Below are 24,381 nucleotides of genomic sequence, written 5' to 3' on the forward strand. Positions count from 1 at the left end.
GTGGAACGAGCTCGTGAGGTTCAGAGAGTCCCACCCCGACAGGGAGAGCCGCCGGGAGCCCCAATCTCAGCAGTGACCGGTTCCAGGTCCCCACGCACCGTAAGAGTGGGGGCAGCGGTGGACGGCAGTCCTTGAGCAGGGCACTACCTTCAGAGAGACCTCGACAAGTGAACACTTACCCCAGGGTCGACCCTGGGGCAAACACAGACCTCCTCCCGGTGCCCCCTTCAGAAAAGGTACTCAAACACCGGCCCCCATCATGAGCTGGGCATGGAACCAGGCACAGGTACTACCGGCCTCCTGGGCTTGGAGCTCAGTAGGGGAACCAATCCCGGGCCCTCGACCTAACAGGTGCCAGAAGGCCTCACACGAGACTCCAGCACTGGGGCAGGGAGGTTAAAGTAAACAGGACAGAGGGGTTCAATTAAGACAATACCTTTTCTCACCGTCAGGGGTGAAGGCGCTGATGCCAGCCGGCGCCCACTCAGGTGAGCACGCAAGCTCTCCCGCCGCGGCTGCACCACATGCCTGATAAAGGGACAGCCATGCATGTCCAGCTCCTCAGGCACATGTGCACACATGTGTGCTGTGCAGCACTGGCACCCCATTCCTGTTCTGTCCCAGGCATCTGGTGCACTCCCCGGTGCTCACCGGCTCGACCCCACAGCAGCACGAGAGACCTTACAGAGGGAGTCACACTCACGTGGTCGGGGTTCCAGAGTGGAGTCACACTCACGTGGTCAGGGTTCCACTCTGGTTCTGTCTGTGCTCACAGCCAGGACCCTGCAGGCTGGGCCCAGCGCCCGGCTCCCTCCGAGTGGCCAGCAGCGCCCTCTGGTGGAGACTGGCTTGGCCTCCGCGGCACTGCATTCCCATTGCAGTGGCCCATCCAGTCCCCAAGTCCTAGAGAAGGCCCCTCTCTGTCCATCAGCCCTGGCAGGGTCCTTGGCGCCTTGGTCTTGGCCCCCATTCTCCACACCTGCACTCCTTGGCTCTCCAGGAACTACAGGCCTCAGGGGCACTCCTGGGAGCAGAGAATGGGATCGGCCTGGACCTTCCTCAGAGGCACAGCCTTCACAGAGGCACGAGGGGCTTTGCTGCAGAGGGGGCTGCCACTTATCAACCAGACGGCCTGGGCTCAATTCCCAGCTGCGGGCCCTGGCCAGTGACATCACCTCTCTGCATTTTCCCACCTATAAAATGGGAATGCTGACCTCCAGTGTGTCCTGAGCAGGTGAAAGACTATGGCCCTCCCTGGGGAATCCAACACCAGCCCCTGGACACCCCTGGATGCTCCTGAGCATGGCAAAACCAGCAAAGTCACCTCCCAGCGGCCCAAAAGGAGTGACCATGCCAACAGTGACCCGACTGCTTCTGGACACACCATCTGAGCAATCATTTTTAGAATTAACAGAACCAAGGTGACAAGAAAAAAGGCACTTCTGTGGCAAGCTCTGCTCCGAGTGGCCACGGAGAAGTTGAATCTTCTAGCTGTGCAAACAGAAGATGCCAAGTACTGGCTGCTTTCTAGGTCTCTCTAGGTCTGACTGTCACCCCTCTCCTATCACTCCTAGGGCAGTACCCAAAACACCCACTGCTCAGCGGTGGCCACATGAATCGGAAGCACGGCATCCTGAGGCCACGGTGAGCCAATCACAGTAGACAGCTGGTAACGAGGACACGAAATAGGCCTCATCAACGACCAGAGCAGCCCGATGCATGCGAAACCACACACCACCCATGGAGCGGGGGCAGGGAAAGACTGGCACCCGCCCTGTGGGGGAAGGGGACAATTAGACAGTGGTGAAACCTATCAGGCCGGAGGTGGATGGGTGTCCCTGCTCAGACACAAGCACAGGAGAGACGGGCCAGTGCGGGCCCTGCTGCTCGAGCACTGCACGGTGGGGTGGACTGGACTGCCACTCACAGACAGAAAGCAGAGAAATCGGAGTCCAGTCCTGTTCACAGCAGGGCTGCGTTCAAATGCAGGGCCTGCAGGTGGTGCCGTGAGGCAGGATCCAGAACAGAGGAGAAGCCCATTTCTGTTTCAGACAAAGAAATGAAGACAGGCATTCCAGGTCCAGCACACAGGCCCCTGTAGGGAGGGATGGAGGCCTCCGTGCTACTTTTCACCACTGTAAGGTGAAGCATGTGACTTTACTTTTATAGTCTCTTTTTCAACAATGAAAAAAAACATTACATAAACCAAAAATAAAACACAGAGCCAGGACAAGCCCCGCCAGGACAGTTGGGCCGGTGCCCAGCCTCTGTGGCCCGTTCCAGCACGACCCCAGCCTCACTGATAGGATGCAAAAGGCAGAGAGTGCCCGGGCGCCAGGCTGCCCAGCCCCACTTCCCCTGGTGGGCACTCACCCATGTGCCACCTCCTCAGCCAGCAGTGCTCTCCCACCCTCCGGAGCCACAATGGGCACATACTACCCGAATGTGCTGGCTCCACCCCCTCACCTTATGGGTGTTCAACCCCCTGCCTCTCCTTCTCCACCACCCTCCGCCATGCCACAAACAGCTCTGGCTGAGGCCACCCTCAGCTGGCCACGTCCTCAATTCCCAAACCTGTAACACAGGGGCAGGCACCTGTGGAGGCTGATCATGGCCTCCCCTGCAGCCATCCACCACAGCTCCTTCCAGCTCCTTCTCTCGCACCAGCTCTTCCTCTTGTCACCACTACCCCCGCCTCTGGTTCCCTCAGGCACACGCTTCCCCCACCTCTGGCTCCCCCAGGTACACGGAGGTGAAGTGTCAGGCATACCAGACACTTCACCTCCAGTTCACTGTGTCCAGAGATGTCTGACATAGGTACCGTGTCTGCCTCTGAGAGGCGCCCCCAACGCCTGCCATCTCTCCAGAGACAATGCCCTGCCACAACTGCCCAGGGACACCTGGCCACCATCTCCACCACCTCCCTCCCCAGAGTGAGGCTTGTCAATTCCCTCCGTTACCGGCCAGAGCACCCTGGAAGGGTCGAGCACGGCTGGGCCAGACGCAACTCCCACCTCTCAGCACCTCAGGCAAGATCCTACCACTTTGTCCCTCCATTTTGCCACCTACATAACAGGGTCACAGTAAGCGCCCTGCAGGGTGTGGCAGTGAGCAGGGGGACAGTCAGAGCTCCAGGGCCCATCACGCCAGCATCTGTGCCAGCACTGTGCCCGCTGTGACTCTGCCTGGTGTCACAGCCAGAGGTCACTCTAACTGGCCACGTAACCTCCACAGAGAACGGAAGAGGATGAGAAACAAGGGGCTGGGGACAGTAGGAAGATGCTGCCTGCTCTGACAGACACCCCCCCCACCCCACCCATTCCCCCCGTTGGAGTCCACCTGGCTGTATTCGACAACGCCAGACAGGATGTAGAGGGACGCTGCCCTCCACGGCTCACCTCCAAGAGCTCACTCAGGAGGGGAAAGGAAGGGCCACGAAAGGGTGAAACACAATGGCTTCTCCATCCCGTCATACTGTGTGTCCGCAGCAGTTACTCTGCAGAACTGCCAGGTACAACAGCCAAGACACGGGAAAACCTCAATGCCCAATGAGGAATCAAGGGACGGGGAAAGTGGTGCACACGCTCCGTGGCGACCCCTGTGAGACTGGCCTGCGCGCGGGAACAGCTTCACGTGTGCGACAGCAGGGGGAGCAGGAGCTCCGGGCCAGACAAGCCTGGGGGGAGCTGGGCCCCCATGGCCCTGGAGCTGCCTGCCTAGGGCTCGTCAGCACAGCCAGCCAGCCAGGCCCCCCTTCGTCTCTGCAGCAATAGTTCCGGGTAGAGCCCAAGACGTGCATTTCTAACAAGGTCCCAAGCCAAGCAACCCGCTGATAAATCTAGTTTCACCTACAGCTGCCTCCTTATATATTTTAAGTTCCACCTAAAGGTTTCTTTGTGCATCACGAACCATGACAAGTGGAGGTGTAAACAGATCATAGCCTATACTTGTGCCAATCACCAAGTTTTGGCCAATCACGTGTAGCTAACTGTTCGAGCTGTGTTCAAATAAGGCAAATGGTGAGCTGTAACCAATCGGCTGTTTCTGTGCCTTTCTTCCGTTTTCCGTAGGTCGCTTTCCTCTTCCTGTCCATAAATCTTCTCCCACCACAAGGCTGCTCTGGAGTCTATGAGTCTACTCTGGCTCAAGGGGCTGTCAATCCAAGAATCGCAGGTTGTTCAATTAAAGTCCTTTACATTAGGTTTTTCTTTTACCACTGCCCTTGCTGGTGCCCACACCCCACCTGGGGAACCACGGCCCTACGGCACCAGGCACACACCTGACCTCTCTGCACCTCCATTCTGGGGCAGAGATGCAATGGGGACCAAGTGGGGCCATGTGCACCCAGTTCTCAGCAGCACGGGGCCGGCACGCAGCAGACTCCCTTTGGGGGTGAGCGAGTATAGCAGAGGGGCTCCGATGCGTGCTCTGCAGGGTCCTCCACACCCACCCAGCACACATCCGTCCACTGGACACCTGCCCCAGGACTGCCCCGGGGCACCAAACCCAAGAACTCACTGCCCTTGCCTCCCAGGGAAGGCCAGCAAGTGAAGGAATGAAGGACAGGACGGAAAGGAACCACGTATGTTTCCGGCAAACGCTACGGAGGACAGAAACCCAGCATGCTACAGGGGAGCAGGAGGCTGGGGTGTGAATCTGGGTCATTTCTGGGCAGCCTCTGGCCACCCCAGCAGAAGCACAGGAAACACAGACTGTGGTGCTGATCAGAGACGCAGGACATGGAACAGAGCGGTAAGCTTTACACCAGCGAGGGCGGCGAGTGCTGGAAACCCGAAGGCATTCTGGTTGTCACCACACGGGGGACACCAGGAGGAACGTGTCCACAATAACACACAGTGGGCTTTATAAGAAGTTACCCCGAAATCAGGTGTTCAGGATAAGGCTGTGCTGGAAAAGGAGGCTCAGATGGAATCAAGAGTGTCCAGAAATCACCAGCTGCCTCACTTGACACAAGCTGTCTGCTCAACAGACTTTAGAGTTTCCAACCTCATAATTAGTCAAAAGGGATTTTAATGCAACCATTCAGTAATACGAAATCAAGAACTATGATTGCAAAGGAGAAGCAAAAGCGATTTAATGTTCCTTTTAAACAACGAAAAACTAAATACTACTGAATCAGTGGAGAAATGAAAAACAGAGTCTTGCTAATTTTCATTAACGAAGACCGTCTTAAAAGTCTTCAGTTTATGACCAGCCTAGGCAAGATGGCAAGACTCTGCCTCTACAAAAAATTTTTTTCAAAATTCGTGGGGCACAGTGGTGCGCACCTGTGGTCCCAGCTATTCCAGAGGCTGAGGTGGGAGGATCTGTTAAACCCAGGCAGTCAAGGCAGCAGTGAGCGGTGACTGCACTACTGCACTCCCGTCTGGGCAACAGAGTGATACCCCGTCCCTAAACAAAAAACAAACGAACAAAAAAAAACTATTTCGGAAAGAAATCCAGGCTGTAAGGTGGCCATGTGGGGCCTGCCCACTGTTTCTGCAGCTCACTCTGCTGGCCCGGGGTCAGATCCCCAGCTTCTCAGGATCATGTTCTGTTCCCTCTGCTCCCAGTCTCTCCTCCCGTCCCCAGGGAAGGGCTTGGTCTCCATGATGTCAGGAACTAGACTGTGAACCTGCATGTCAATAATGAGAGTGGGGCTTCCAGAGAGCAGCCATGCTTGCTGCCCTGCCCCTCTCAGGCTGCAGCCCAGGGAGATGCCACTGAGACACTGGCCATCGGGCTGGCCACCCCCGGGCTCCCTCCATCCTCATGGCCCTGCTCTGTGCTGGCAGTTTCCACCAAAGCCCCCCTCCCAATATGCAGCAAGCCTGATCTGCTATCACTCTCGCTCACACTGTGCCTCTGCGTCTCCCCTGCGTCTCACACAAAGTGACTTCTGAGCCGGTTTCAAAGTTTATCCTGAACAGGGCAGAGTCTGACCCCTTCACCATCTCTTTCTGTGTGGGTGCACCCGAGTGTTTCCCTGCTGAAATGCATTCTATTCTATGCTGGGATAAAGATGCAAGTCACTCTCAAACTGCTGAGAAAAAGACCCGTGTGCATGTACTGAGAGAGAAAATGAGAAGGCAGATACGGCAAAAACGCTGACACTGGCCAATCTGGGAGAAGGTATGCAGGAATTATTTACACTACTTTGGCAACTTCTAACTTTGAAATTATGTAAAAATTTAAAAATGTAAACGTCAGAAGCAGCTGGGGCCAGGAGGTGGCAGACACGCCCAAGGGAGCAGCAGTGTACCTGACAGCCGCTTCTCCACGGCAACGCCAGAAGCTGGAGGTTGGCAGCCTCATGTCGAAAGTGGGCTGAAAGAAAGTCAACCAAGAAAACGACACACAGTGAAAAGCTCTGCCAAGAATGAAGGACAACTGAAGGCATTTTCAGACAGAGACTGAGAGGGCACCCCCAGCAGAGTCACCTGAAAGAAAATCCAAGAAAGCTCAAGGCCGCAGCATAAGCGGAGGAAAACTGGTCACAGACGCAAGGACAAAACCAGAAGGACGGAGGAGGAAGGAGAGGGTACAGCCCAAGAGATGGAGCACAAAACCAGCCAACCTAAACAAATACCAACGTACAAGACAGCAGCATGTGGGGGGTCTAAAGTGTACAGAATTTAAAGCACACCAAGTGCTTACAACTCGAGAGGGGAAGTGCACAGAAGCGGTCTAGTATCTTGGGTACTTCGGGGAGGCGGATAAAGCCATTAATCAGCATCAGACCCTGGAAGTTTAGGGCGTGCTGTAAGAAAACCACGAAAGGAGGGATGGGCACGGTGGCTCACAGTGTGATCCCAGCACTCTGAAGGTGAAGGTGGGCGGATGGCTTGAGGCCAGGGGTCTGAGACCATCCTGAACAACACAGTGAGACCCTGTTTCTACAAAAAATAAAATAAAGTACCTAACTTCCAAGGCAATTTGAAAGAAGGATGATTAAAAAATAAAAAGAAGAAATTCAAACAAAGCATGGGAAGATCAAAAGCGCAAGCAAGATGGGAGTTGACCCAGCAGCGAGCACACCAGGTGGAAAGGGTTAGCAGGGACCTGACGCCCGCCTGGCTGGCACGGTGTTCAGTAGACAACTGCCATCACGTGCGGTGCATCTAAGGTTCGGGGTTTTCCCGGGCTTACCCCAAGGTAGACGCCAAGGGCTCTTTCCCATGGCTTGGGGCCATTTGCACGTCCTTCTTAATGAGGCATCTGTTCAAGCCTCTGCCCGTCTTCTACGGGACGAGCTGTTTCTTGTTCTTTGCTGGAGCCCGTGGGGAAGTCTGGATCTAAGTTCCGGTAAGTTCTAGGTACGGTAAATTCCCCTGCAAAAGTTGCTTTTTTTTTTCTGAGACAGAGTCCTGCTCTGTGGCCCAGGCTGGAGTGCAGTGGTGAGATCATGGCTCGCTGCAGCCCCAACCTCCTACGCTCAAGGGATCCTCCCACCTCAGTCCCCCTGAGCAGTGGATGCCACCACACCCAGCTAATTTATTTTTATTTATTTATGAGGTCTCACTATGTTGCCCAGCCTGGTCCTGAACTCCTGGGCTCAAGCAGTCCTCCAGGCTCGGCCTCCCAAAGTGCAGGGATTACAGGTGTGAGCCACGATCCCTGGCCAGCCTTTTCAGTTTTTGAGGAGTATCTCTGATGCTTAATTTTAATGTAAACCAAATTATCTATCTTTTCCTTTATGAAGAGTACTTTCTAGTCCTGTGTAAAAAACTTTTCTTAACCCATGGGTCAAGAATAGCATCTTCTCTAACAGTGTTGTTCAGGAGTAATATAACATAAGCCATAATCTGGGCCATGGATATAATTTTAAATGTTCTAATGGCCCCACTGAAAAGTAAAAGAAACAGCCAAGATTAATTTTATTTATTTAACCCAATGGATGTAAAATATTTTCGACTTACAATCAATACAGAAAATGCAAAGTGCCGCTGTATTTTTCTCAGTCTAGTGTATTTTACATTCAGCACATCTCCAGCGCTGCCTGGCTACATGGCTGGAGGCCGGGCTGGACAGCAGTTCCAGGACCTTCTACACTTAAGACCTACATTCTACTAGGCTCAACTATTCTTTGTAGGGTGTGAGGTACAGGCCAAGGTTTTTTTAAATATGGATATCTGGTTGGCCACCGTGACCTATGGAAAAGACTGGCTATCTGTGCCATCTCTTTTTTCCTGTCTGGATCACTCTTGCCAGATTTTCCACTGTACTCCTGTTTTCAAAGAATCCAACTCTGGCCTCGATGAGTATCTCTGTGGAAGACTGACTTTCCACTTTGTCAACTTCCGCTCCAGCCTCATTTCCCTCCATCCACCGTCTCTGGGCTCAGCTACTGCTCCCAGAGTGACGGATGCCTGCGGGCTGTGAGCCGCTCCTGGCTGGCGTGCACCCTGCAGGTCTCGGCATGGCATATTTTTGTTATCTTTCAGCTAAAAAGTACGTTCTAATTTCCATTACAAATTCTTCTTTGTCCCACTGGTTACTTGGAAGTGTGCTTCCTAATTTCTAAATACTAGGAGTATCACTTTGCTGATTTCTAGTTTAACTCTGTTTGGGTCAAGAGCATGCTCCGGAGGACTTCAGTTCACTGAGATGAGCGGAGGTTTTGGTCAATGTTCCATCAGTGTGTAAAGAGGCACAGCCTGTCAGGGGTGGGTTCCCTATTCTTCCCGTCAGGTGAAATGCGTGAGTCTGGCTTTGAGATCTTCGTGGGCCAAGCTGAGCTGCTGGGACAAAGGCCCACCGTCCCAGGCCCCAAGTCCTTCCCCGGTGTTAGCCCAGGGCAGGGGTCGAACTTCACTCTCCAACACGTTCCGGGGCCCCGGGCTGTGGGGCAGTCCTGCATTCTCACCAAGCACTGTCGAGGAGCCGCAGGAAGGGACGACGAAGAGGAAAGACAAGCATCTTCCAGACGGTGACTAGAAAGCTCCACCTGCCCCCACCTGTGCCTGACCTGAGGCTTGGGACACAAGGGAGGCTGGAGTTCAAGTGCCTGAGAGACCACAGCCAGAGAAGCCTGCACGGGGTCAGGAAGACAGTCGGGAGTCGGCAGGTCACAGCCCTGTGCCCATAACAGGTGGCAGGAAGGAGGCTCAGAGACCTGACAACAGCCACAAAAAGGACACACGTGCGCACAGGCCAGGTGTCTCGGCAGAAATGCGGACAGTGGAGGGCCAGCGGGGCTGAAGCGCAGGTGGGCCACACAGGGTGGGGCTGGAGAGAGACAGAGGACTTCACCCCACAGGCAATGGGGGTCCACCAAAGTGCCTTGTGTATAGGAGGATGACATGTGGGTCCTCTCGGGTGGCTGTGGTGGAGCAGGAGTCAAAGATAAGGACACACATCCCCTCCACCACCAGGTGCCTGTGGCTATGAGAGCCTGGGCCTCAGCCCAGTGAACCGCGGGCTTGCTCAGGGAATCCAGCAAAACCCTCACAGGCTTCTGGATGGAGCACCGCAGCATGGATGGCAAGGTGTGAGGGCGGCAGAGCGTGGCCTTCCCGAGCAGCAGGCTCCTCCACGCGCCACCACCGTAAACTCAGGCTCTGTAATGGGACCCACCCACGCAAAAGGTCCTCATCTGAAAGGGCTCCACCCTCACCCTAGAGCCCTCCACATGTCATTTTAGGGGACATTTTATTTATCTATTTTTATTTTTATCTTTTTTGCGATGGAGTCTCGCTCTTGTCACCCAGGCTGGAGTGCAGTGGCACATCTTGGCTCACTCCAACTTCCGTCTCCTTGGTTCAAGTGATTCTCCTTCCTCAGTCTTCCGAATAGCTAGGATTACAAGCACGCGCCACCATGCCTGGCTAATTTTTTGTAATTTCAGTAGAGACGGGGTTTCATCATGTTGGCCAGGCTGGTCTTAAACTCCTGATCTCAGGTGGATCCACCCACTTCAGCCTCCCAAACTGCAGGGATTACAGGCGTGAGCCACCGGGTACCATTTCGTTATTTTGATTAGAAATGAAATGACCTGCCCAGGCACGGTGGCTCACGCCTATAATCCCGGCACTCTGGGGAGGCTGAGGCGGGTGGATCACTTGAGGTGATCCCCAGCCTGCTGGGGAAGGGCAAGGAAGGTGGCCGCAGGCCCCAGCATAGTACAGACTGATGCCCTTCAAGTCCATGCTGCACCGTGGGCCTGGACAGAACAGGCCTCCCGCCCCACCTTCACGGAGGGTACTCGCGGACAGCCACTGCACAGCACAGCAAGTCCCCGGACCCAGGCCTGTCCAGACCCTCGTGGGAGTGGGATACGAGCTCCACAAAGGTTTTGGGGGGCACCCAGGCCCCAAGTCCCCATTCCACCACCAGGGCAGCTCAGGAGCCAGGACACTCTGCTAGTGAACCCTGGGACCTGCTGCACTCCTGGGGACACTGCACAGCTCAGGAGTCGACAAACCACAAATGCTGCTACTTAGAACCTGTGTGTCCTGGCCGGGCGCGGTGGCTCAAGCCTGTAATCCCAGCACTTTGGGAGGCCGAGACGGGCGGATCACGAGGTCAGGAGATCGAGACCATCCTGGCTGACACGGTGAAACCCCGTCTCTACTAAAAATACAAAAAACTAGCTGGGCGAGGTGGTGGGCGCCTGTAGTCCCAGCTACTCAGGAGGCTGAGGCAGGAGAATGGCGTAAACCCGGGAGGCGGAGCTTGCAGTGAGCTGAGATCCGGCCACTGCACTCCAGCCTGGGTGACAGAGCCAGACTCCGTCTCAAAAAAAAAAAAAAAAAAAAGGAACCTGTGTGTCCAACAAGGAGAAGGCAACAGAGGAGGGAAGACAGCCGGGCAAGGAGAGTGCCCCCGATACCACCACGCCCGCCAAGAAGCCATGTCTGAGGACAGCTGTGGCCACAGGATCCTGCGTCGCCAGCACAGAGCCGCCTGCGGTCTGCCTCGGAGGAGGGCCGGAGCAGCACGGGGTCACAGAAAACGCGCTTTATTTTCACATGAATTATAAATACCCAGGAACCCTCACACAATTCAGCTTGGCCCAGCACTTCTTCAGCCAAAAAGGTAGGAGGCCTTCCCAGCAGGAACAACAGAATGTCCTTGAAGATAAAGGTTTTAATGACAAAGGGTTTCTAAACCTCCTGACAGCAGCCACCTCCAGAAAACCCCTGGGTCTCCACGCTGACAGTGCAGGAGCAAGCGCCAAAAAGCACTCCCAAGGCAGGGCACAGCGGCTCACACCTGTGATCCCAGCACTGTGGGAGCCTGAGGTGGGCAAACTGCTTGAGGCCAGGAGTTCGAGACCAGCCTGGCCAACAGTGAAACCCCATCTCTACTAAAAATAGGAAAATTTGGCCGGGCACGGGTGGCTCACGCCTTTAATCCCAGCACTTTGGGAGGCCAAGGCGGGCGGATCACCTGAGGTCAGGAGCTCGAAACCAGCCTGGCCAACATGGCGAAATCCCATCTCCACTAAAAATACAAAAATTAGTTAGGTGTGGCGTGGCGTGGCCTGTAATCCCAGCTACTAGGAAGGCTGAGGTAGGAGAATTGCTTGAATTCGGGAGGCAGATACTGCAGTGAGCCGAGATCGTGCCTCTGCACTCCAGCCTGGGTGACAAGAGCAAAACTCCATCTCAAAAAAAAAAAAATTACACTGGCCTGGTGGCACGTGTCTATAATCCGAGCTACTTGGGAGGCTGAGGCACGGGAATTGTTTGAACCCGGGAGGCAGGCGGAGGTTACAGTGAGATGTGATTATGCCACTGCACTCCAGCCTGGATGACAGAGCAAGACCCTGTCTCAGGAGGAAAAAAAAGCATTCCCAAGACCCCAAGTACGAGAGGAAGCAAATCCCTTCTGTGCATCCCAATGCAGAGCTCATCTCAGGGAGCTCTGTGTCCAGATGTCCAGGAGGCAGCCAGCTGGCCAGGCAGAGGCCACCCTGGGTGGTCAGACCTACCCAGCGCCTGCTCCCTGCCCTCGGCACGCCAGGTACAGCAGGGGTACGTGTGGGTCTGTGGAGAAGATGAAGCCCGCACCAAAGCAGAAGCATTTGTTACAAATTTAAGAAAGCAAGGAGGACACGGGAAACCATTCAGCAGAAAATGCTGCTGTCACGAAGAGAGAGATGGCCACCTTTGGGAAATGAAGGTGCCCACTCTGCTCTCGAGGAAGCAGCAAGCCTCAACTGCGCACCCGCCACACAGTCACCCCCAGCCCCAGGCAGTCTCAGGCCGCACATCCCAGAGGCCCCATGGCATGAAAAGAGTATCTCTGAGGGCATAACACCCGACACCCCACGCGGGGAAGTCAAATCACTTCTGGAGCACAGCCGAGCAGACACCAGGCCTGCATCCCCGTCAGCACCAGGGGTGGTGCCTGTGGACCATCTGCGGCTTCACGTTCCACCATCCCCTCCGACAGCTAAGAACAGGCTGAGGGCAGGCGACGGGAGTAGGAATCGGGTGGCAACAGTGGATGGCAGCGGCCAGGGAGTGGAAACTACAGGCCACAGAGTCAACCACGGTTCCCTTGCTCAGAGCCCATAACTACTGCCATCCACTGAGCTTCCAAGAGGGCCTCAGTCTTCACCTGGGGCTTCCCGAATTCATCTGGTTGTCTAGGAGGACTAGTATTTCTTGAGAGATGGTGAGAAACGTGGCCCTAAGCCCTCTGCGTGGCCCTGTGCCCACTGCCCTCTCCATGCTCTGTGGCGCCTCAGTGACCAAACATGGTCCCAACCTGCACCAGGCCACACCGAGGCCCCGAACAGGTCAGTGGTGTCGGGTGCCAGTGTGGCCTGGATTTCTTCCTGACGGAGGAACTAACCAGTGCACAGCTCCAGCCACTTGGAAAGGGGGCAGGTGGGAGGTTGTAAAAGAAAGTAAGGGATAGGCCAGGCAGAGTGGCTCACACCTATAATCCCAGCACTTTGGGAGGTCAAGGCAGGTGGATCACAAGGTCAGGAGTTCAAGACCAGACTGTGGGGCGCGGTGGCTCAAGCCTGTAATCCCAGCACTTTGGGAGGCCGAGACGAGCGGATCACGAGGTCAGGAGATCGAGACCATCCTGGCTAACACCGTGAAACCCCGTCTCTACTAAAAATACAAAAAAAAAACTAGCCGGGCGAGGTGGCGGGCGCCTGTAGTCCCAGCTACTCGGGAGGCTGAGGCAGGAGAATGGCATAAACCTGGGAGACAGAGCTTGCAGTGAGCTGAGATCCGGCCACTGTACTCCAGCCTGGGTGACAGAGCGAGACTCCGTCTCAAAAAAAAAAAAAAAAGACCAGACTGACCAACATGGTGAAATCCCATCTCTACTAAAAATACAAAAAAAAAAAAAAAAAAAAAGCCGGTTGTGGTGGCAGGTGCCTGTAATCCCAGCTACTGGGGAGGCTGAGGCAGGAGAAATGCTTGAACCCGGGAGGCAGAGGTTGCAGTGAGCTGAGATCAATCATGCCACTGCACTCCAGCCTGGGCGACACAGTGAGACTCCGTCTCAAAAAAAAAAAAAAAAAAAAAAAAGGGCTGGTGAAAAGAAGAGCACCCCTCAGGCACCAGCCAAGGGCAGGAGCAGGCCCAGGGCCAACAGGTGCCCAAGGTTTCCTGGCACTTGCCCTCCCAGGCTGCTCCCTGGGCCCCAGGTCTCCCTGGCCCTCTGGTCTGACGCCCAGCGTACCTGTCCTCTGCCCTTCTGCAGCCCAGGGCAGTTGCGGAGACACTGCTGCAGGCTCCAGCACTTCCCATCATTTCCGCCTGGGCTTTTACCCGTCTCTTCAAGAACAAGCTCTAAAATCTTAACACTCAAGATTAAATACCCTTAAAGAGAACCCATGCCAGTCAGTCATAAGAAAACTGGACCAGTTCAAGACAAAGTAGGCAAAGACCAAGCAGATGATGGCATGGCCCACTGTGCACAGAAGCATCAGCCACACCAGCCCTCCCACAGGAAACACAGGCTAAACCCTGGCACCACTCTCCGCCTGTCAACGTGGCAAAGATCTTCTTCAGAAAAGACCAACACGAGTGGTGGGCACCGACCTGTGGAAACACCAGCACTGACCCCACGATCTCTTTGCAGGGGCTCAGGAAGCATCACACAGCCTGGGAACATCCCCATTCCCACCGGCAGGGGAGCAGCGGACAACTGGCCCTGGGGAGCAAGGGTCCCACGACGGAGTGAGGCCGGTTTTAATGTCGAGTGCAGACTGTCTCTGGGAGGTAGGAGGTTTTGCTTTTGATTTTTTTTTTTCCTGTATTTTGTGTCTCTACAATGGACACATAACACCAAGTCCCAGGGGAGCAGGGACGTGTCCTTCTTCCAAAGGTCCCCCCAGCACAAGGCACACAGGACACCAGCAGGGTTCAATGGGTCCTGGGCAGATGAGTGGCTGCTGAGCACAACCTGAGGCCAGGCCCTGCGGAGCCAGAGGCAGGCACGGGTCAGTCCCACTCTCAGCACCACTCCTGGACTCCATCAGCCGGCGCTGCCCGCTGTTATAAAAGCACCAACCCAGAGGGAGCTGCAGTGACAGGGAAGGATCCTCTCTGCCCCACCCTGTGGGGCCGGAAACTGGACCCAGTAAACCTCACCTCCCATGCGCCTTCCCTCTCTGTTGGGAACCACTGGGCCCATGCTGAGTTCCCGTTCGCTGAGTCAGAGAATGGCACTTGGGAAGCCCTACAGGGTCTGTCTTGCTGAGCAGCCAAGGAACCCGCCCAGGGCTGATGAGACCAGTCAGTGCAGAGACACGTCCGGTGAAAGGGCGTGCAGTGCCTCCGCAGAGAAGCCTCACCAAACACGAGAAAGGACAAAAGCCCACAAACAGCGGCTTCTTAAAACACTGTGGACACAACCGCACAGGAGCAGCTTATCTGCTCACAGCCTGTTTTACACGATCTCTGCCTTTCTTTTTTGCTAGGACCAGGCTGCTGCTAGGTAAGTCCCAGGCAGTGGCTCGGTGGGTTCTGGCGTGTGCTCCCCATACCTCCCAGCACAGTCCAGGCCAGCACTGAGCACAGACAACCCCACAGACCGGCAACTAGGGCTCAGGAGCTCCTCCTAAACGAGGGGCTGCCTGAGCAGTCTCTCCCTAGAGGCATCTCCCGGGCCACACTGAAGCCCTGTCACAGTGATACTGGACTGCACCAAGCTGAAAGCTTGGGTGAAGCCATAGAACATGCCGGGCCATGGCCTGCACAGGCCGACACTCACCTGAGTGGGCGCCACGAAAGCTCAGCAATGGAAGCGCAGGCCATCCAGTGTTGGCTCTGCCTCAGCGGCCCTCGGTGGCACCTGGAGACGGCACCCGCCCCACCTGCACAACCCCATGGCCCACAGTGGCGCCGGGCCGTATGCCCTGGTAGGAAAACTAAACGGCAGGAAGAGGAAGGTAGCACGGGACGAGGGCCGAGCCCTGCCCAGAAGTTAGGGGGAGAGAGAAAAAGCCTGGGTCTCTGGGGTGGCCAGCCAGGGCCTCCTGAAGGAGGCAGGAGGACCAGGGCCTCCTGGAGCCCTCCTCCGTCTAGAGGCGGTTTGTCCACTCCTACCCACTCCCACCCCCAGATCCAGGTGGCTCTGTGACTCCCTGACCAACAGAAAGTGGCTGAGAGGATGTATTGTCTTCCAGCCATTTCCACGATGGCTCTCCTGGGATGAAGGCCTTCCTGGCAGAGGCAAAGGGAGGCCACAGTGGGGAGCCCTGGAGCCCAAAGTGTGGCCTGGGACCATGAGGTCAGCACTGCCTTTACAATAACACAAAGGTGCCACGTGCCAAAGCCTTGTGGAAGCCACCTGGCCTGTAAAATTACAGCAGGATAAACACAGAACCTGACAGAATCCAGCTCTTGAGATCCGCAAAAAGTAAAGTCACTCTGTCTGACGCTAGAAGATAACAGGTTTTTAAAAAAAATTTTTAAATGATACTTATGTTAAGATATGCTAGGTTTTTAATTCTTTCTCAATGAATTAAAGTTGTTTTACATTCTCAATTTTAATTTCTAAAAAGATGAACATTAATAGCTCAACTCATGTAAACTCAATGAGGACTTTGTTTTAGAGGCAGGGTCTCACTCTATCACTGAGACTGGAGTGCAGTGGTATGGAGCTCACTGCAGCCTCAACCTCTTGGGTTCAAGCAATCCTCCCGCCTCAGCCTCCCAAACGACTGGGATTAGAGGCACACACCGCCACATCTGGCTAATTTTTACTTTTTTGTACAGATGGGGTCTCCCTATGTTGCTCAGGCTGGGCTTGAACTCCTAGTCTCAAGTGATCCTCCCACCTTGGCCTCCCAAAGTGCTGGGATTACAGGCACAAGCCACCATGCCCAGCCTCAACAAGGACTTTAAGGGGTCCGGACAGCAAGAAGTCAAAAAAACTCTGCTCTAGGGTGAGGACATAAAACTCTGCCTGGAGAGATCCATGGGGGGACTGTGGCGCCCCAGCAGACAGCCACGGCAGCAAGGCCCCTAAGGGCTGCCAGCCAGTCACCACTGGTGGCAGTGCAGGAATAACCTGTGGGGCCAAAGCCCCACCCACCAGCTCACAGATGTGGGAAAGGTGATGAGTCCTCATTCTAGGCCCAGAAGTTCCAGGGTTGATTACTCAGAAAGAGGTAAGCAAGACCCACCCACAGCCAAGCCAGGGGCTGCTGAGCCACGCCCAAGATCAGAGACTTGTGCATTTGGTGCAGCGCCTGACACCTGACCCTGGTGGCTGACCATGCGGCCTGCCTGCCAGTCGTGGGCGTAGGATGCACACCACACCCTGGCCGCACTGCCCGTGCCAGGGGCAGAAGCGGGGACCATGAAGTCGTGTGTTCTGCTGAGAGCATCAACCAGAGCAGAGCCGCTCAGGAGGGCACACGGTGCTGCAGGCCTAGCATGTCACACGCAGAGCTGAGGCCACCCGCTGGGAAGCCCACCGCTGGCAGGGAGCGCAGCCTACGCACCGAATGATGCCTCACGGTAATACTCCCCTCAGAACCCTGCAAGGGTTCATTTTATTCTATATTGTTATCTTTAACATTAAAAACTTGGCTACCAGTGACACTGATTATTTCTTTTAACCCACAACATCCACAAGATGGCTGCCAAATTGAGAGCAATGTGACCTGCCACCGAAGCCTCCTGAGCGCACTCTGAGGTCTCCTCACTGTTCCTCCCGTCCTCAGACGGTCCCCCGTGCCCACATGAGCTCAAGGGCTTTGCTGGCACAGCTCTTCAGCTCGGAGGCGATGCAGGTGATACACAGCCAGGCTCACTGGTTCTGCTCACAGAGGCTTCCCTCCCTGCCCCTTCATCTATTCAACTGATACAGGAGCTGAGTCACATGCACTCCTGCTGGCTAAATTTGACACAGCCCATTCATCAAAATATCATTAAAGACGACAATCGACTGAAAAATATTAAATAAATAAAAACCCACACGTCCGTGGAACCATGAGCGGGAGGAGGCAAAGGCAGCCCTTCTGAGACAAGGCACCAGGGAGCCAGGGCTCCCTCCACAGGCCTGCATGGCGAGTACCCTCCCTCACCTCCTCAGCTCAACAGCACCTTCTCAGAGGCCTTCTAGAGCCCCTATTCAAACAGCTCTCCTGCACACCCCATCCCACACCTCCTTACTCCCGTCCCCCTCGGCTCTCCCGCACACCCCCTCCAGGCACCGCATCCCACACCTCCTTACTTCTATCCCCCTCGGCTCTCCCGCACACTCCCTCCAGGCACCCCATCCCACACCTCCTTACTTCTATCCCCCTCGGCTCTCCTGTGCACCCCCTCCAGGCACCGCATCCCACACCTCCTTACTCCCGTCCCCCTCGGCTCTCCCGCACACCCCCTCCAGGCACCGCATCCCACACCTCCTTACTCCCGTCCCCCTCGGCTCTCCCGCACACTCCCTCCAGGCACCCCATCCCACACCTCCTTACTCCCGTCCCCCTCGGCTCTCCCGCACACCCCCTCCAGGCACCCCATCCCACACCTCCTTACTCCCGTCCCCCTCGGCTCTCCCGCACACCCCCTCCAGGCACTGCATCCCACACCTCCTTACTTCTATCCCCCTCGGCTCTCCCGCACACTCCCTCCAGGCACCCCATCCCACACCTCCTTACTTCTATCCCCCTCGGCTCTCCTGTGCACCCCCTCCAGGCACCGCATCCCACACCTCCTTACCTCCGTCCCCCTCGGCTCTCCCGCACACCCCCTCCAGGCACCGCATCCCACACCTCCTTACCTCCGTCCCCCTCGGCTCTCCCGCACACTCCCTCCAGGCACCGCATCCCACACCTCCTTACTTCTATCCCCCTCGGCTCTCCCGCACACCCCCTCCAGGCACCGCATCCCACACCTCCTTACTCCCGTCCCCTTCGGCAGTGGGGAAGCTGCCCAGGGGTGGCCCGTTGCCTCTGTTTATGCGTGTCCCGAGCACTCAGAGCAGGCGGCACGCATGCAGGTCTCCAACAGGAACCTGACTCAACCCAGATTCTCAGGCCCACACTCTTGTGTTTCATGACACCGCTGCTATGACAAATGGTCCTGTCACATGTGGCACAAAGAACAGGGCATGCAGCAGAAGGGCAGACATGCTGGGAGGAGGAACCCAAAGCAGCCTCCCATGCAGAGGGCCGGCCGCAGACTATGGGGAGAGGCTAGGGCTGTGCATGACAAACTCAACACAGACAAGCCATGCTCACACCAGCAGCTTTCAACCCACGCCCAAGCTAATTTTATGCTCCCTGGGCTCACGCCCAGGCCTGGCCCCAGGCTCAGGCATCCGGCTCCTCAGGGCCACCTGGCACCATCAGGCCTTTCCATGGGCTGAGGACAAATCCCAGCAAAGCAGGAGTTAGGAGCTTCCACAGACGGTGCAGGCCAAACCCCGAGACAACAGCCGCACGTGGGCTCCTGAGACTATGCTGCTGTGGGGACAGGGTCTGCCAACCCACAGCCTGCACAGCCACCATGTCTGGGGGGGAAGAGGCGCTGCTGAAAGGGTGCTTGGAAGAAAAGTCTCCCAACCCTGCAAAGGTCATAGGCAAAAGGGAAACAGCACGGTGCCTCTGTGCTTTCCAATCCTCCAGCTCGCCTGCTTTCTGCAGGGAAAAGCTGAATACCTTCGTAGGAGCTCTTTGCCTCCCTGCCCGCCACAGCAAAATGCTCAATGACACAGACCAAAATCACCACCAGACAGGGCAAAAAACAGGAGCTGTGGCACTGAGCTCCCTCACGTTAGCCCCGGGACATCCACAAACAACTGCAGGGATGAATAAACAGACATTCCAGCCCAGGGAGCTTCAGAGAAGGGAGCCAGGGACAGCAATGCGAGTGTGGCCACAGTCCACGGGCCAAGCAATGCCACAGATCACACGTGGCCTGGAACCCCTGCCCATCATCTCCTTCTTTTCCCTTTAAGCTTCCACATTTTATGTTTGTACCAATTGTTTCTACTTCCGCTGAACACCAACGGGTGTGCCCCAGCCAGGAGAAATCCTGTGCAGAGAAAAAACAAACACGGTGAAGGCAAAGAATGGGAGGCCCTTCTGGCCAAGGCAGACGGGAACAGCACACGCCCTTCCCTTCCAGACAGGTCTAGCACTGGCAGGAGGCTGCACACACGCAAATCACCACGGAGAAACAAAGGCCACGGCCGTGCGGCTCCCAACTAGCACTCAGTGGCCCTAACAAAAGTTGCAGTGGGCCCTGATGTTTCTAACCCACACCACTGTGTGGACAAAGGAAACACTGGGGTGACAGTGGCACGGCACGGGGCTCCTCCCTCACAGTGGCCTCAACGCCCCTCTTACCATACCGGATGACCACAGCAGAGACCACAGCTGCCTCCGGAGGGGGGTCTGCTGGTGCACCACACCCCTGTTTGATCTGACAGCAGCACTTGGCAGGCAGATCCCTAGCGTGGCTGGCTTTCCCAGGGCTGGGGGAGGCCTTCACGAGTCAGGACACAAGGGTGGCACCTGGTGGTGGCAACACTAAAGCAAAAACCCGAGGTGGGGGCTGCACTGTCTCAGATACACTCACGATGAGAAACGCAGTCCTGCTGTTTACCAGCCCCCGAACCACGGACGCCGCCTGCAGCTCCCCTGGGGGGCTCACCCCCAGCTTCAAGGACACGTGTGCAAGGGTTCCTAGGGGGTTTATGGGGAGGCTCCTTCTAAAAAAGGCTCCATGTATCCACGACCATTGCTTTTTTTTTTTTTTAACTCTGTCACCCAGGCTGGAGTGCAGTGGCGCGATCTCCGCTCACTGCAATCTCCACGTCCCAGGTTCAAGTGATTTTCCTGCCTCAGCCTTCCGAGCAGCTGGGATTACAGGCACGTGCCACCACGCCCAGCCAATTTTTTGTATTTTTAGTAGAGACGGGGTTTCGCTGTGTTAGCCAGGATGGTCTCAATCTCCTGACCTCGTGATCTGCCCGCCCCGGCCTCCTAAAGCGCTGGGACTACAGGCGTGAGCCACCGTGCCTGGCTGACCACTGCTCTTTTTAAGGGGAATTTGGAAATAGGAGGGGGTGATGGAGAACTTTTTTTTTTTTTGAAAAAGAGGACTCTGAATGCACCACCACCCTAGGTAAACACTTCTGAAACCCAGGCCTAAGAGCTCCCTGGTGGAGCCCTGATGGAAAGAGGCTATTCCTGAAACCAGACCTTCCAGGGCTGCCTGCTGGAGATACAGAGGCCCTGGGCCACGGCTTCTCTGCTCATGCCTCTGCATGTGCTGCTGCCTCTTCCTGGGCCACCTCCTTCCTCCTTTCCTCTTGGAAAAGCCCTTCATACCTGCTCTAACTGAGCCCCCTGCTTTCGGCTGCACTCATCCACTCAATTCTCCTGCTGCCTGTGGCCCTTCTCTACCAGCCTGAGAGCTCTAGGAAAGCGGGAATGGCTGTGTCTCCATCTCTGGACCTTCAACCCATCACAGAGCCTGGTACACCGCAGCCCACAAACTCAGGAACCTGGGGCCCCCGGCTGAGGAAGAGGCCCAGCTCACTGTCCTAAAAGTCACGGTCACAAACCGTGGATCAGTGGTGGAAGGAGAGTGGCAGGTGCACATCTCCACAGGACGGAATCGCACTTGGTGATGAAGAGCACGGAGCTGCAGACACATGCAACGCCATGGATGGACGTTCGCAACACTGCACCGCGTGGGCCAGGCACACAGCCCATGTACTGGGATTCCATTCACATGAGTCAGTTCATCCACACAGATGGCGGGAGACTGGTGGCCGCCTCGGGGCTGAAGGTGGGGATGGGGAGCAGTGCCAGTGGACATGAGGCTTCTCTGGGGCACGACGGCAAAGTTCTCAAATTAAACTGTGGTGATGGTTACTCGGCCCTGTAATTTTACTAAAAATTATTTAATTGCAAACTTAAGTTAACTTTATGGTATGTAAATTATACCTCAATGAGGCTGCTAAAAGAACTCTAGAGATTCAAGCAAGTTCGGCCTGGGTGTCCTCATAATCAGAATCAATTGTCAACCCACCAGTAACATCCTCCCATGCGGCAAAGAAAAGAAAGAAGAAAAACAAAGTTGTCAATACTCCATTCACATTCCTGCAGAGACACACACTCACGAGATTTTATCTGTCAGAGAGGAGGACACCTGAAGGCAGCTGGGAGAGCCAAGTTAGTAAGCACAAGCTAGCGGCCCCAAAGAGGCCCTCCCCACTCACCTGCAGCCTGTCTTCAATCACAGCTGAGTTAGTAAGCACAGGCCAGCGGCCTCGGAGAGGCCCTCTCCACTCACCTGCAGTCTGTATACAATCACCAGCACTGTGGTGCCACAGCCCCAGCCCGCTAACCCACAGCTCACCTGCTGCTTGGAGGGTAACCAGGACACTGGTGTCAAGGCATCATGCAGCCTCAGAAGGAGCAAGGAGAGCCCCAAGGAAGCGTGCCGGAGACGTGTGCCCCCCTGCCCTGGCTGTGGCCAGCTGGTGAAGCTGCCTGCAGGAGAGGGGCCTTTCCCCGCAGACTCCACCACACCGGGCCCTGTGCAGGGCCCGCGGGAAGGCAGTTACGTTCCCATCAGTCGGGAGGGGAGGAAGTGTGCTTCCTCTCGTGTATTCCCGGATGCACAGCTGCTCCTGGGCTGTGCGTTCTGTTGGGTAACACTGACTGCGCACACACCTTTTCACAAATGCCTGTTGTCAGTTAAAGACAAGACAAAAGTTTCTCCTACACTCCAAACACTGTGTGGTAGAGTTCCTCCCTCCCCTAGCCTCCACGGAAACCACCGCAGCTCAAGCTTCTCCTCTCCACCTGCCTACAACTCAGCGGCGAGGGATGACGTCCTGTCACTGGCTGCCCAGAATGGAACAGAGCTTGTCTACAAAAAGTGGAAACTTTTTTCAAGTTACGAATTACTCTTCATAAAAGGAAGAAAGAGAGACGAAAAAAAGTTTACCTTTACAGCTACTTCACCAGCAAACTCAAAGCAATGCCAAGCAAAGGAAACCTACGAGAAACAGATGGTGGAGAGCCATGCCTGCAAACCTCCAGAAAAGCCCCAGCCACGCTCATCACCACCAGTCCTGACGTGTTGGGCTGTTCCGGTTTCCCGAGCAGGTTTCCCTGCAGGCCCCCCCCCTCAGGAGCGCTGATGATAAGGCTGCGAGAATGCTCAGCGGGCCAGGCTCTTAGCTCTTCTCCCAGCGACAAGGAAGACGTGGCTTTTCACTTGCACATCTACAGAACACTCTTCCGGTTCTAACGATGATCAGAAGAGAACGCAGCAGGCAAAGGCACTGTTTGCTGCTACCGTCGAGTCCACACTGTCATCTGAGATGAACTAATTCAAAGAAATCCTTTCTTTAAAAAAAAACTTTTAAGACATTAGAGACCTGTATTCCAAACTAACTACTTGACTGACAATGAATGCTTTGAATTAATTAAAAATATCAAGAAATAGTCAAAAATAACACATTTCCCTAATCCCAGACTGACACCTAGTTGAAGGATTAATGGCCAACGAAAGCCCTGGCAATGACCACACAAAAGCTGCTCAGACAGAAGCAAGCTCCTTCACTCACTGCTGAGCCCTCTCCAGTGGGAGAGCCCGATTCAGCGAGCGAATGAGAAAGACCTGTGGGTCTCTGCAGCTCGCTCACTCTTCAGCTTTTACAATTTATTTTTATAGTAGATGCTCAATAAACACGTGAAATGAGCAGAGAGACAGAGTAGGCCCTGGGCCCTCTCTGCTCTGCATCCTTAGATACCAGCTTAAAAACAGGCTCTGGAAGAAAAGCAGTACTTGACCACTAAACTGTACCACCTAAAACAGGAAGCACAGCCAGGCGCGGTGGCTCACGCCCGTCCTAGCACTTTGGGAGGCCAAGGCAGGCGGATCACCTGAGGTCAGGAGTTCAAGACCAGCCTGGCCAACATGGTGAAACCCCATCTCTGCTAAAATACAAAAAAATTAGCCGGGCGTGGTGGCAGGTGCCTGTAATCCTAGCAACTCGGGAGACTGAGACGGGAGCATCGCTTGAACTCAGGAAACGGTGGTTGCAGTGAGCCAGCCGAGATTGTGCCACTGCACTCCAGCCTGGGGAGCTGAGCGAGAGTCCGTCTCAGAAAAAAAAAAAAAAAAAAGGCAGCACGTATTTAAGGAATTGTTAAAGAATTCATGATTCACAACGTCCAACAGATTTAAAACCACGTATGCAAAGATAACTGCACTCCACCCTAATCCCACTTTTAAATCTCACTGCACTCTTGGAACTGCCCACTTTTACAGCCAGGCAGCAGCAGACACCCCTTCCCTGGCCAGGGCCCTCTAAGGCAGCAGCTCCAAGGTCCTCGCCGGCCTTCCCCTGGCACCCAGACCCAGCCTGGGCCCATGAGATGAGTGCACCACCGTCCTTCCCTGGAGGACTACTTGGTTACCAAAGTCTTAACAAGGGTCACAAGAATCTATCTGTCCCCCAGGCTGGGCGTGGTGGCTCATGCCTGTAATCCCCACACTTTAAGAGGCCAGGGCAGGTGGATCCCTTGAAGTCAGGAGTTTGAGACCAGCCTGGCCAACACAGCGAAACCCCGTCTCTCCTAAAAACACAAAAATCAGTTGGGCTGGTGGTGCACGCCTGTAATACCAGCTACTTGGGAGGCTGAGGCAGGAGAATCACTTGAACCCAGGAGGCGGAGGTTGTGGTGAGCCGAGAACGTGCCACTGCACTCTGGCCTGGGTGACAGAGTGAGCCTCCATCTCAAAAAAAAAAAAAAAAAAAAAAAAAGAATCAGTCCCCTGAAAGCCTAGTAGTGGTTAATTTCCGAATATTCACAATGATGACAGCAAAATCCACAAAGCAAAGACCTCAGTGAGTTTAAAAAGACCGACTGCTGGTCAGCTTCCAGGTACAAAGTACCTGCTACTTATGAATGTACACAGG

General features: G+C 55.2%; 1 protein-coding gene across 12 annotated transcripts in view; it reads right to left on the reverse strand.

Annotated features, from left to right (window-relative positions):
* The window catches only part of MOB2 (MOB kinase activator 2), a 72,887-nt gene that overhangs the window by 46,453 nt on the left and 2,053 nt on the right, over positions 1–24,381 (reverse strand). For 2 of the 12 annotated variants that reach the window (XM_074012811.1, XM_074012813.1), the window contains exon 1: positions 18,325–18,451. The exons of 9 other annotated variants lie outside the window; for them this stretch is intronic. Coding sequence is in view for 1 of the 3 variants with exons in the window: in XM_065527741.2 (XP_065383813.1) it covers positions 7,150–7,193 (44 nt within the window). In the remaining 2 variants the exon portion in view is untranslated. Of the gene's footprint in view, positions 1–7,149; positions 7,357–18,324; positions 18,452–24,381 lie in introns of those variants that run through there. One more of the 12 variants, XM_065527741.2, reaches the window with a different exon arrangement.

This window comes from Macaca fascicularis, chromosome 14, assembly GCF_037993035.2.
Source record: "Macaca fascicularis isolate 582-1 chromosome 14, T2T-MFA8v1.1".
Classification (NCBI taxonomy): Eukaryota; Metazoa; Chordata; class Mammalia; order Primates; family Cercopithecidae; genus Macaca; species Macaca fascicularis.